The sequence below is a fragment of the Halichoeres trimaculatus genome, unplaced genomic scaffold, assembly GCF_033239565.1.
Source record: "Halichoeres trimaculatus isolate MK-OKI-2021-1 unplaced genomic scaffold, fHalTri1.1 fHalTri1_scaffold_20, whole genome shotgun sequence".
Classification (NCBI taxonomy): domain Eukaryota; kingdom Metazoa; phylum Chordata; class Actinopteri; order Labriformes; family Labridae; genus Halichoeres; species Halichoeres trimaculatus.
The window spans coordinates 25,006,151-25,018,640 of NW_027437198.1; the positions used below are offsets into that span (position 1 = coordinate 25,006,151).

Here is a 12,490-nt window from a genome sequence, read left to right on the forward strand (position 1 = left end):
TATTTAACTGCTTTGTGATATTGTCGACGGCGCTGGTCTCCACCCGTGCGTAATGAACGTGTATCTCCTGCGCCCTCTGGAGAGCACAGGAGATGAACCTCCCTCTTCATCAGCGGCTCAGTTGAAGGACTACTGCCACTTAATGACTGTCAGACTGTTGCCAGGGCATTTGCGATCAATGTCAGCCTGGACACAGCATCGATCAGCTGCTTCGTGTGCGCAACGATGACCCAAGTATTATTTTTCTTTTGAGAGTCTAATCTCTTCTTGGCTCTCCCTCCTGACATATTTTACAATCCCCGGAAAAAATACACAAGAATGCCAGTCATTTATCGTTAAATGTGATGTAGAACCTCATTTTTAACCTCAAATAACTAATGAAAACAAAGCTTTTCAGAAAAAAAGAGGACCTGAATTCAAGGCAGCCAAATAATATCTTCAAATCACCACAACAATCGGATGTGATAAAACATTTCTACCAGGTGTATTAATTTCTCAAAGTTTGACCACAGCCCATCTGGAATGACTGGGGAGATGGATTTTTTGACCTATACTGCAGCCAGCCACCAGGGGGAGCAGATGATGTCCATTTTTTTACAGTCTGTTGTTGTGGTGGAGGGCTCTCACTTCCTGTGCAGCATCCTGTGACACATATGTCTGATTCTTCCGCCTCCCCGGCTTCAAACTACATTTTTCCTTTACGGCCTCTCTGCTCTCCCAAACTCTCCATGGTGACAGCAGGTAGCATTTGGCAAATCCTCATTTAAAAAAATAAACCAAGTTAAAAATAACCTTCTGACATCTTCACAACTCATTATGAGCCTTCAGAGCTGAGTTCAGTCTCACCAAATCTCGGCCTAAGAATCTGAGCAGCAGGAAACATTTTTGCTGTTAGATTGGACCATAAAACAAACACCGCACTCCGAGCAGCTTGAGGTTTTTTCTTTTCAATTACTGGCACCCTTTTTTTCCAAATGGAGGCGCTGTTAATAAAAGCTGCAGGCTCAGAAAACCAACATCATTACAGATTTAGAGGAACGTTTTCACACCATCAGTTTTAAACTTAACGCAGAGTTTAATTGAGTGCAGGAAACTTTCCTTCTTTATTGCTTTCTAATGGTCGCTGAGAATGTGATGTTGGCAGAAAGCAAGTTAGTACTCGGAGCGTACAGGAGGACGATGAAGATCAGCCCTGCTCTTCAATGTCATCGCTTCTTTTACCCCGCAGTGCAGATGTCACTTCTTGTATCTGATTGGCCGAATGCCATCAGGATCACTTTGAGTCTGCTTTGAATGACAACCAGTCGGGAGATGGAGAACGATGCAGCGACGAAACGCCACTTCCATCTCAAAGTTGAAAAGCCGAGAAAGGAGCAGAAAGCCTCTCAGACTGTGCTGGGTGCACCAAACACAGCCCGTGAACGGGGTTATGAAAAGTACAGCTGGTCTTTAAGTCGTTTCTTTTTCTAACGCAGGAATCTCAAGACTCAACAGTCCTGTTGATGCACAAACTCATGAAAACAAGCTCTGGACGTGCTGAGCCGCCACTTCTCTGCAGCTCCTCGACTTCCTCGCACAAACAAACAGCGAGCAGCGTCTGTGTCGTAACATCTTAACACATCAGCGTCTCCCAGGAGCTGAGCGTGTCACCGAGGGCCGCAGCTCTGCAGACTGAATCTGAAGTCACATCGTTGGAAGGGAAACACCAAAGCTGAGACGTGATTGGTGTTTTTTTTTTCTTCTCTGAAACACGACAGGGAATAAATAGATCAACAGAGGGAGGGAGCGACAAAGGAAGCGTCGTGACGTTTTAAAGCAAAGCGCAGCATGAACCGGAGCTGTAGACAGACACAGAGATCAAACGCCAGGAGATGAAATGCCTCGCTGTTTCTCCAGTGGAATGTGTGTGTGGGTCTGTGTGTGTGATTATGAAAGAGGAGCTGGGGGTGAGGAGGCGCTGAAAGCGGACACACCACATCTCCATTCCCCCGGGGGCGGGGATGAGACAGAAAGCAAAGCTGCTCTGTACGCTGCCTGTGTTGCACCGGCCCTGGACGACAGACACGGGCATTAACTTCCCACGGCTGCGGCTCAGAGCAGATCCCTGGAAGGTGCTCGTCTCCCTTCAAAGGCTGCACTTCCTCCAGAGGGAGAGTGCAGGGGGGCTTTGATCAATATCCCGCGTGCGATGGCTGCAGACGTGGAAGGTTAATGGCCATTTAACCCAGCGTCACCTCGGCTGTCCCGCCTAATGCCTCTGAAAAGTTGACACAGCCGAGTCTGTGAGCATGTTTGTGTGGGAGCTTCAGGTTAAACTGCAGAATAAGTCACCGTATTACACAGATTCTCTGCTTCCAGCCTCGTGAGGAGCTTTTAAACGCTGTAAACGCCGTCTCCAACACTTTGACGTATTGCACAAACTCTAGCCAGCATTTCATGTGAGGGTGTAATTCCAGAGTTCAAGCAAAGAGTCGGTTTCAAAGGTAGAAGTTGCATCACAAAACAAAGCAGATATCCAAATTTAACTCAGCTCTGAAAACACTCAAGAAAGGAAACTTTACATTTCCCTTAAAATGAGGAACACCAACAACAGCAGCTGTGTCTGAAAGTAGCCAGCACTGGAAAAAAACTGAAAATCTTATCAAGTGTTTTTGTCTCAATTTCAGTAGTAAATGTCTTTTTAGACTCAATACGAGCCACATTCAGCTGACTAGTCCAGAAAAATGTCTTGTTTCAAGTTATTTAAAGACAAAAATTAGCTCCCAATAGCTTGAAAAAAAGTTGTCTGCCAATGTATCAAGAGGAGTTTCTTGTTTTGAGAATTTATTCAAGTTTTAAGCAATTTTTTTTCAATCCCATTGGCAGATTATTTTTTTACTTCTTACAAGCAATTCAGACCTAATTTTGCCTTTAAAAAACTTGAAAAAAGACATTTTTCTGGAGTGATCAGTTGAATGTGGCTCACATCAAGTATAAAAGACAATTTTGTCTTAAAATAAGAGAAAAACACAAAGATCTTCTATTTTGAATGAGTGTTTATATAGTTTATAAAGCTTCTGAAGTCAGCCCCTAGTGGACACTTGAGGAACTGCAGTTTCACATTCAGGCTTGTTGATAAAAACAAATTCTGCAGAATCTAATTCTAAGTTTAGTCCCTGATTGAGTAAACAAAAGGATATTTTTGAATGTGTTTTAAGGACACTATTTTTTTTCTTGTTTCAAACAATTCAGACCTCTTTTTTGTCTGTAAACAACTTTAAATGAGACATTTTTCTGGACTGATCAGTTGAATGTGGCTCATATTGAGTATAATAAGACAATTTTTACTCAAAGTAAGAAAAAAACACTTGATAAGATTTTAGTTTTTTGCAGCGTAATATCTTTTTTAATGTGTGTGTATGTGGGTTCCAAAGCTTCTGCAGTCAGCCCCTAGTGGACACTTGAGGAATTGCAGTTTATCATTAAGGCTGCTTGTTGATAAATACAAATTCACATTATGTAGAGAAGCTCTCTTGAACAAAAAAAAGAGTCTAATTCTTAGTTTAGTCCCTGATTGAGTTGAGAAATAAAAATAATTTTTAAAGTATTTTTAGTACACTGATTTTTTATTTATACTTGTTACAAGCAATTCAGACCCAACTTTTTCTTTAGATAACTTGAGCAAGACATTCTCCTGGACTGACTTGTAGAAACTGGCTCATATCAAGTGTAATAAGACAAATATTACTCCAAATAAGACAAAAATACTGGGTAAAAAAGCTTCTGCAGTCAGCCCCTGGTGGACACTTGAGGAACTACAGTGTAACATTAAGGCTGCTTGTTGATAAAACAAATGCACAAAGTGTGGAGAAGGTTTTCCGGGAAAACATGAGTCTAGTTCTAAGTTTGTCCTTGATTGGGTTGTTACAAGAAATTTAGACCCCATTTTTGTTCTTAAATGACTTGAAATGAGAAATTTTGCCTGAGTGGTCAGGTGAATGTGGCTCATATCAAGTATAATAAGACCATTTTTTACCTAAAATGAGACAAAAACACTTGATAAGATTTCAGTATTTTGCAGCGTAAAAATCTTCTTTTTTGAATGTGTTGTACAGGTTTATAAAGCTTCTGCAGACAGCCCCTAGTGGACACTTGTGGAATTGCAGTTTAACATTGAGGCTGCTTGTTGATCAAAACAAATGCCCAAAGTATAGAGGAGGTTTTCTGGGAAAAAAACAGGAGTCTAATTCTAAGTTTAGTCCCTGATTGAGTTGAGAAAATAAATAATTTTAATGGTTTTTAAATACACGAGATTCAGGCCTCATTTTTATCCTTAGATGACTTGAGCAAGACATTTTTCTGGACTGACCAGTTGAAACTGACTCATATTAAGAATAAAAAGACATTTTTTACTTAAAATAAGACAAAAATGCTTGTTTTTTTGCAGTAAGGATAGATATGAAGCTGTTGTTCGAAGCTGAGGATGCAAACTTTCTACTGCAGAAACTCGTCTGATGCCTCTTTCTCTGTGTCTGCTGTTGGACTAAGGTCAGAGAGTCCAAACACATAAGACTGTACCGTCCTCTATAAGCGCGGCTGTATAATAAAGTCTTTCTCACAGGCTTATATTCACATAATAAACCACACGCTGTCTCTTACAGCACAGCAGCACACTGGGTCAAGATAACATGCCCTCCTTTCAGCCAGAGCCTCGGCCACAGTCTCGGTTTATCTGCGCTCCTGTGAGGACCTGATTCAGGAGGAGCCCCAGCTCAGACCTGACCAGCTCTGAAAAGTCTTCTCAGCCTTTCAGGATGGATCGCTAGCCCTCTCCTTCTGCTGTTAGTCACCTCTAGCCGTCAATACGCCAGAGTCTTTAACCTCCACGATCCCTTCGCTCTCCTGCTCCCTTCCTCCTTGCTTCCTTTCAGGGCCACACAATGAAACCATTTGCATCCCTCCAGGTTGCTACGATACTCGGCCATCCTGACTTGAAATGTTTTGCCTTTGAAGGTGGATCTCAAGAGGAAAACAGCTGCATGGGGGAGAAGAAAGACGCAGTGTGTGCTGGTCTGAATGAGATGTGGATTTAAGGTTGCTGCTAACGCTGTCACGCTAACTTTCCTCATTTATTCAGTAACATTTTCAGAGCTGTCTGCGTCTTTACATCCTTCTCTCGTCTCCGTTTATTCAGAGTGTCTATATGTTCTAATGAGGCCGTTAGCTGCCGCTGTGTCCCTGCCATATGTGCATGTACACATCAGAGAGCCTGAGAGCGAAGACGATGCTCTCGCTTCTCGTAATGGTTTGCCTTTTAGCAGTTTGCAGTGAGCATTGTGACAAGCAAAGGGAGAAAAACCCTGCTGTGATAAAACAGATTAATTCACTGAACACCAGACGGCTCGGTCAGATGTCTCTTGTAAAACTTCAAGGAGAAGTTTCTGGATCAGACAGAATCATCTGGGTTTGATTGTAAAGTTCAATTTATTTCTTGATACCAATACCGATACCTGGCCTTTGGTATCGGTACAATCTTCAACACTAGTATCAAGCTAACACTCTCTATTCCAGGTGAGACTGTGAATCATGTTTTGGATAAATGAGGAATTAAACTTTGACATATTGCAGGAGGGATGCTCCAATCTGATCCTATTGGGTTGGAAAGGATCGACTGAACTTGACACTAGGACATAAGTCTACAGGGTATAAAATTTTACAATTCAACAGTCATTTCTGTCGTTTTTCTCCAGTTAAAAACTTATAGTTCAAACAAATGGTATTGGATCAGTATCGCTATTGGTCAGTACCCAGTATTGGCACCAGGACTTCAAAAGTTTGGTTGGTGCATCCCCATATTGCATGCACACACGTTATAAGATAAGACATGAAATCCCTTTTTATTCGTCCCACGAAGGGGAAATTTACAACGCTACAGCAGCAAATATGGAAGTGTAAAGTAGAAAACATGACAACAATAATATTTCATAGAATAAATCAATAAGACTAACTTAGAAAATAATATATAAACATACATATTAAGCATAAAATAAGGTAAAAAGTCTTCTGAAAGGGGTGAGACTTGTCCATCAGGGACTACAGCTTGGCCATCATTCCCCTCCAAACCACCAACTCCACAGAGTCCATGGGGCCCACAGGGTCCACAGGGTCCAGAGGGCAGCCCAGGACTGAGCTGACCTTCTTCACCCATCTGTTCAGTCTCACTAACCTATGCCCTGTCCACCAACAACACATGAAATCCCTCCTACGTGGTGACTTTGTTTAGCGTTAGCCCCGTTAGCCATGTCATGCTACTCTGCTGGTATTCGCTATGATGCTGTTTTAGCACGGCTAGCTCGTCTTTCTTCATTCATTCATTTCCCAAACCACTTATCCTGGTTAGGGTTGTGGGTGGCTGGAGTCTATCTCAGCTGTCATTGGGCGAGAGCCGGGGTACACACTGGACTGGTCTCCAGCCAATCACAGGGCCGACACATCGACAGACAACCTCTCATGCACAAACTCACACCTACGGACAACTTAGAGTGGCTAATTAACCTGATGGGCAGGTTTTTAGACTGAGGGAGAACATGCAAACCCCACACAGAGAGCTGGGAATCAAACTGGTGACCTTTTTGCTGTGAGGCTGCAGCACTAACTGTTTGGCCACCGTGCAGCCCAGCTTCTGCAAGATAGATCTTAAATTCCCCGTAACGATGGATGGAAGGACAGGTCATTCTCACCCCTGCTACTCAGTTTGTAGGGAACACCCGGCCTAGCACTGGTTAGCACCAACGTACTACAGGCTGCTAAGAGGTGAAATCCCTTATGTGAACAGCGCCTTCAAGGGTACACGTAGGATTTCCGGACTCAAACATGAACACAAATGGTAAAAACACCACTTCAGACATAAACAGTTTGGTGTCCATGACCAACAAATGACACAAAAAGTAATAGTCGGCTCCAAATGAAACAACCTCATAAACACTATAGATGTTTTAAGGATTGGATTGTGAATCCCTATTTTTCAGTTCCTGAATAACTTAAACTTTTGTGTCACTTTGTCACAGTTGTTTCACTTCATACCCACATTTTGTTGCCATGACGAGTTTCCCCCTGGGTAGGAAGTCAAAGGAAACGGCCTCTGTCTCACCATGTTAGATTATTCGTTCTAATTAAATAGAAACTCTGACAGAGGAGGATTTGTATTAGCAGATAGAGAGCTGTCATGTTCCAGGCGGATTACCCCTAAGGGGCTGTCGATGTGTCAGGGGACAGAAGGCACAAATGAAGTCATACCACAAACCCTCCAGCCTTATTACTGTACATTAGCGCTCCACTAAGTTCCTGTCCGCCCAAACATCCTCTGGGATCCTTCTTCCTTTTGATGAAGCTCGACTGACGGCTGCTGAGAACCACTTTCCTCCTACTTCTGTCACCTCTGCTCAGCGCAGCCTCCTGCACGGCGCTGCAGTCGGTTTAGAGCTAATTAGCCCTGCAGTAATAAAGAAAGAAATCTGCTTTCCACCACTACTAAATCGAGCTAATGCTAATGCTGGTGTTTTATCTCAGCGCTGCGTTGGCACAGCGTGGCAGGAGTGTCGTTCCTCTCGCCAGGCGTGAGGGGTTTTAGCGGTTCCTGCCAGTGCAGCGCTCCCATCCATCTCGTCCGGCCTCTGTCTGAAATTCAATTGACCTTTTGTTCCACCTCGCCGTGAATGGACACAGGCCACCTCCACCGGTAGCCAACCCAGAGCTCTCATACCTCTTTATTTGATCTGTCCGGGGCTTTCATTACAAACCCAAACACCCTCAGCCCGGCCCCCTCCTCCACCTCACAGCTACTGACTCTTTTATCTTTTGGCCGGAAGGGACGGCCGGTCCATTTTAAGACGAGGAGGTGATATATTTCGCAATCAGGAGAAACCTTTTTCCTTGCAGCTCCCTCTCGTCTATTCTTGGTCCTGATTGGATTTTATTTGTGCCCTCTCTGCTTGCTGTAAATGTAGCTCGCTCAGAGGACTCTTTCTTTCTGACTTTGCAGAAGTGCTGAGCGAGCATCCCCATCGCTCAGGGCACGAGAGCTCTGAATCGCTGCGCTGCGACGCAGGGCAGCCTGCTGTGACCATGACCTGTCAATCATTACGATCTTTTGGGATTGACAAATTGATCCCCGAGGCCTCATCCCTGCTTCTAATTGCATCTTAAGTCAAGCTCAGGGCGTTGTCTTAACTTCATCCAGCTGACGTCTCGTCCCCTCATCTGCTGTGATTCCCTGGTCGCCTCTCTTGACATCACATACCGCTGCACCTTGCCCTTACCTCTGCGTCAAAGTCATTAAATCTTTTCTGTCCCCTCTGCACCTCGACAAGCTGCCTCTCGCTTTTCTTCTTTGGCTCTAACTTCAGTCCAGGTCTGCCGCTCGGTGATACATACTAAAGACCGACTTCAGCAGCTCCAGCACCTCATGTGTGACCACTACTAATCAGAGTCCCACGTCGTACAATGTGTGCTTTGCTGACTGCTGGACTCTGCCCGATTGGGCTCTTTGGGATGTTTGTGTGTGTGTGTGTGTGTGTGAGTGTGTGTCCTGCTTCCTCAGCACTACAACACAGTAGCAATCTTGTTTCCTAAAGGAGGAGGAGACTAAGGCGTCCTGTAAACATCCTCTGCTGTAGGCTGAGTTTACATGAAGGATAATCACAGAGAACATTTCTTAAAAGATTTCTGAAGCTTCTCTCTTAGCTCAGAGTTTTAATTCGCCACGTTGTTGAAGTTTCTGACCGCTGATGTTATTGTGCTGTTGATGCACATAAACCAAGCCTTCAGGAACAGCGCCAGACCGTGCAGCCGCTCTGCAGAGTTTCTGCAAGTCATGTGTTTACACACAGGAGCCTGGAAACACTTTTTCCTGTAAGCAAACTTTGCAAAAGGAGCCGTTGTTCAGACTGTAGGAAAACGGTGATCACGCTTTGAGGAGCCAGATGTTGAAATAAAAACATAGACCATTAGTGTTTTCATTTTATCACCCTAATACCGAAATCTCTTTCGAGAGTTTCAAAAAGTTTGACATAATGAGTGAGACAGAAATAGACAACAAGTAAACAAAATGTGGATCAATGAATAAGCAGCTATCAGCAGTAAAACAAGAGCACAAGCTCACCAGATGATCCTTAATCCTAGTTTTAAAACAACCCAAACCAACAAGATGATCCAGTTTTAGATGGAGGAGCGAAAACAACAGAGTCTGACCTTGTGTTAGCTCCATTAGCCATGTCTCTGTGGATAGCATGATGCTACTCCAATGGTATTCCCTCTGGTGCTAGGTTAACACCCCTAGCTCATTCCCCATAAAGATGGATGGAAGAACAGGTCATTCTCGCCTCTGCTTCTCAGCTTGCAGAGAACATCCGGCCTAGCACCGGTTAGCATTAACATGCTACAGGCTGCTAACAGCTGATCTCATATGTAAACAATGCAACCATGATTACTTGTAGGATCTCTGGACAAAAAAACACAGTAGACATAAACAGTTTGGTGTCAATGACCAAAAAATGAGACAAAAAAGTTTCAGACTTCAAGTGCAAAGACGATGGAAAAAAAGAAAAAATGACAAAAAAGTGATAAGGAAGAGAGAGCTGCTACAACAGGTAGCCACTCGGGCGGTGCCTAGCAACAACATCCATATTATCATCCACATTATACCTCCACACTGCTCCATCCATACCAGGATTGGATCATGCTTCCCTATTTTTTATTTTCTGAATAATTTGTACATTTATGTCACTTTGTCACACGTTTTTTCGCTTCATACCCACATTTTGTTGCCATGACGAGTTTCCCCCTGAATAGGAAGTCAAAGGAAACAGCCTCTGTCTCAGGATGTTATATTATTCATTCATTGCAGGGAACATCTGGCCTAGCACCGTTTAGCATTGACATGCTACAGGCTGCTAACAGGTGAAATCTCGTATGAAAACAATGCAACCATGGTTACACACATTTTTGGATACACACAGGACCAAAAAAACTAAAACACCACTGCAAATGCAACCAGTTTGATGTCAATGGCCAAAAGGAGAAAAGCAGGAAGAAGTAAGAAAAAAAGTACTTCTTCACTTAGAAGTAAGGAAGGCAAACCCACTCTTTCATATAGAAATCCTAGCCCAGAGGCAAAACGCAGTGCAGCATGGGACACGGAGTCCAGAGAGGCTGATGTAGCATGCGTATGAAGGATATCATGATAATCAAGAAAAGTAAAGGGGTATTCTTTTTAATTCAACTGATCATAAAGATTTTTCCCCTTCTCATGACCTGAACACTCTGTATTAACCAAAACTTAAGTCTTGGAACCAGACACATTATCTGAAAGGACAAAAAGGGTGAAAAGGTTGGAAGATTTTGTCTCATCCCTTCGATTATAAAGTGGATAATGATAAAATAATGTTGTGAATTCTCTCTTGGAGGCGTGAAAAGCATCAAACTCCTGGTGCAGCCTGTGATGCATTGTTCCCAGAGGGGAGAGGGGCTGGAGACGGCCAGCTGAGTGATGGAGGGGGCTTCAGGCCTCGTGCAGCTATTGTCCTGGTCTCATTCCATCATTAACAAAGAGAACATAGTGATGCTAAAACAGGCTGTAGCACCATTGTGCAGACTCCATTTAACTCTGCAGACAAAAGCCTGCAGAGTTCGGACCGGCTGTCCGTGTATTGTGCTGATCTGGTTTGAAGCAGCAAAACAACAACGATAAAGATCTGCGATAATCAATCACAGCTATCTTAAAGGATTTCATGTTGTGTGTCACATTTTGAAACTGTGCCGGTTTGTACCCAGAATTGAGTTTCCTGATACTGACTTTATGCAGCCAGCGTCGGGCTCTTATTGCAATCGAAATGAGAACTTCAGGTCTGCACCAGCTCCCATGGGTGGCAGGAGGGCGGGTGCCCACAGCCGCAACCACATTTCCCAGATATTTTTATGAGTCTCCTAATGAGAGCTGCAGGAGAACAGGACCAGAAGCTCTGCTCTGCCTTCACATTTGATCAAGGTGCAAAATGTAAATGCGAGACCAGGAGAGACTCGTAAATGCGCGCGGGCGTCGTACAGTTGGAGACAGAAAAGAGCGCCATTTACCGCAGAGACAGGAAGAAGGATGAGTGCAGGGAATTAAGGGGTTCAACCTTTAGTTTGGCCTTTGTGCTGGCATTCGCTGTTGTTTCAAGATGATAATGGATTGTGTGCACAAGTCGTCCGGTCCCTGGCTCTCTTTAATTCACCTCTGCATGTGTGTGTGTCTGTGTGAAGCACTTTGATAAACGGAGGCCACAGCTGTGCGGGAACCCGAGGGACAGAGATCCTCAAACATGAGCAGAGGACTGTTAAGAGTGAGACTCATTTGCATTTGCAGAGTGTCTTCAAGCAGAAACATGTCCAGGTTCATGTCCCAGACTCTGCTTTAATGAGATATCCGTGTATTAATGACCTATAGATCACCTTCCCGGGATGTGAAGCGTGTTTCTCTCTGACAGACGAGCCATATGGTTTGGATGAGGATCCTCACGGGGTTAAAAACGAGTAAACTGAGGGAATTCTCCGAAGACAGCTTGACCTTACGCCATATGTTCTCCTGCACCCACAGGTTCCTCTTATTACGACAACGTGAGGCCGCTGGCGTATCCCGATTCGGACGCAGTGCTCATCTGTTTCGACATCAGCCGCCCGGAGACCCTGGACAGCGTCATAAAGAAGGTCAGTGCTTCTTATTCCATCTCCTCCTCCTCAGCGTTTAATATCAGCCGTGACACCAGAAAGCTAACCGGAAAGAATTCAGCCTCTTTTCTCCTCCATCAGCATCCTTCACGTTTCTGTGCCTGCAGCTTGCGTTTTCACAGCTCGACAATAGAGCAAATCAGCACAGAGCTCTGCAGCCCCCTGCTCCTTTATCTCATCAAAACGTCCACAGATACTTGACCCCGGTTCCCTCCGAGGAACAGAAGGTCAGAGCGGAGAGGCTCTGCAGAGAGGAATATCAGATACGCAAATTAGTCACAGCCGTATCAAAGAGAGGCTGGAGCAGAGCTTGTTAAAAAAGACCTGGAGTTACCTCTGCTGGCGTTTAAGTTCCAGTTTTTATGCAGGTCGAGCGGTCGGTTGGATTGGTGAGACTTGGAGCTTGTAAAGTCTGCGGTTCGGATGTTTTCACGCACACGCTGACACACCCAGCTTTTTTGTCTCATCTTGTCGCCATGTGTGTGTTCCTCTTTGAACCGTGTCCTCGGACGGTTCCCACGGCCGGGCCGTTGAGGTGTTTCGGGGTTTTGAGGGAAACTGCTAAAACGCTCCTGCAGAATTTGTAGATCCAACCCAGGACACCACCTTTTTCTCCAGCTCACAAATATCCCACAATTCCCCAGTGCGTTCTGTCAACAGGCTGAGCAGAGCCGCCGTCAAGCCTATGCTTTTCCCATGCATCCCTGACCAGGGGGCTGCCTTGACCTCTGACCCCTAGCTGTCG

General features: G+C 44.5%; 1 protein-coding gene and 1 long non-coding RNA gene across 2 annotated transcripts in view; one reads left to right on the forward strand and one right to left on the reverse strand.

The window, feature by feature from the left end:
• The window catches only part of LOC141810186 (uncharacterized), a 94,999-nt gene that overhangs the window by 23,648 nt on the left and 58,861 nt on the right, over positions 1-12,490 (reverse strand). The window lies entirely within an intron of this gene.
• rnd2 (Rho family GTPase 2) overlaps positions 1-12,490 on the forward strand; it is a 38,817-nt gene that overhangs the window by 20,640 nt on the left and 5,687 nt on the right. Inside the window, exon 4 of the mRNA XM_074697310.1 lies at positions 11,615-11,724. Coding sequence (XP_074553411.1) covers positions 11,615-11,724 — 110 coding nt within the window. The remainder of the gene's footprint in view (positions 1-11,614; positions 11,725-12,490) is intronic.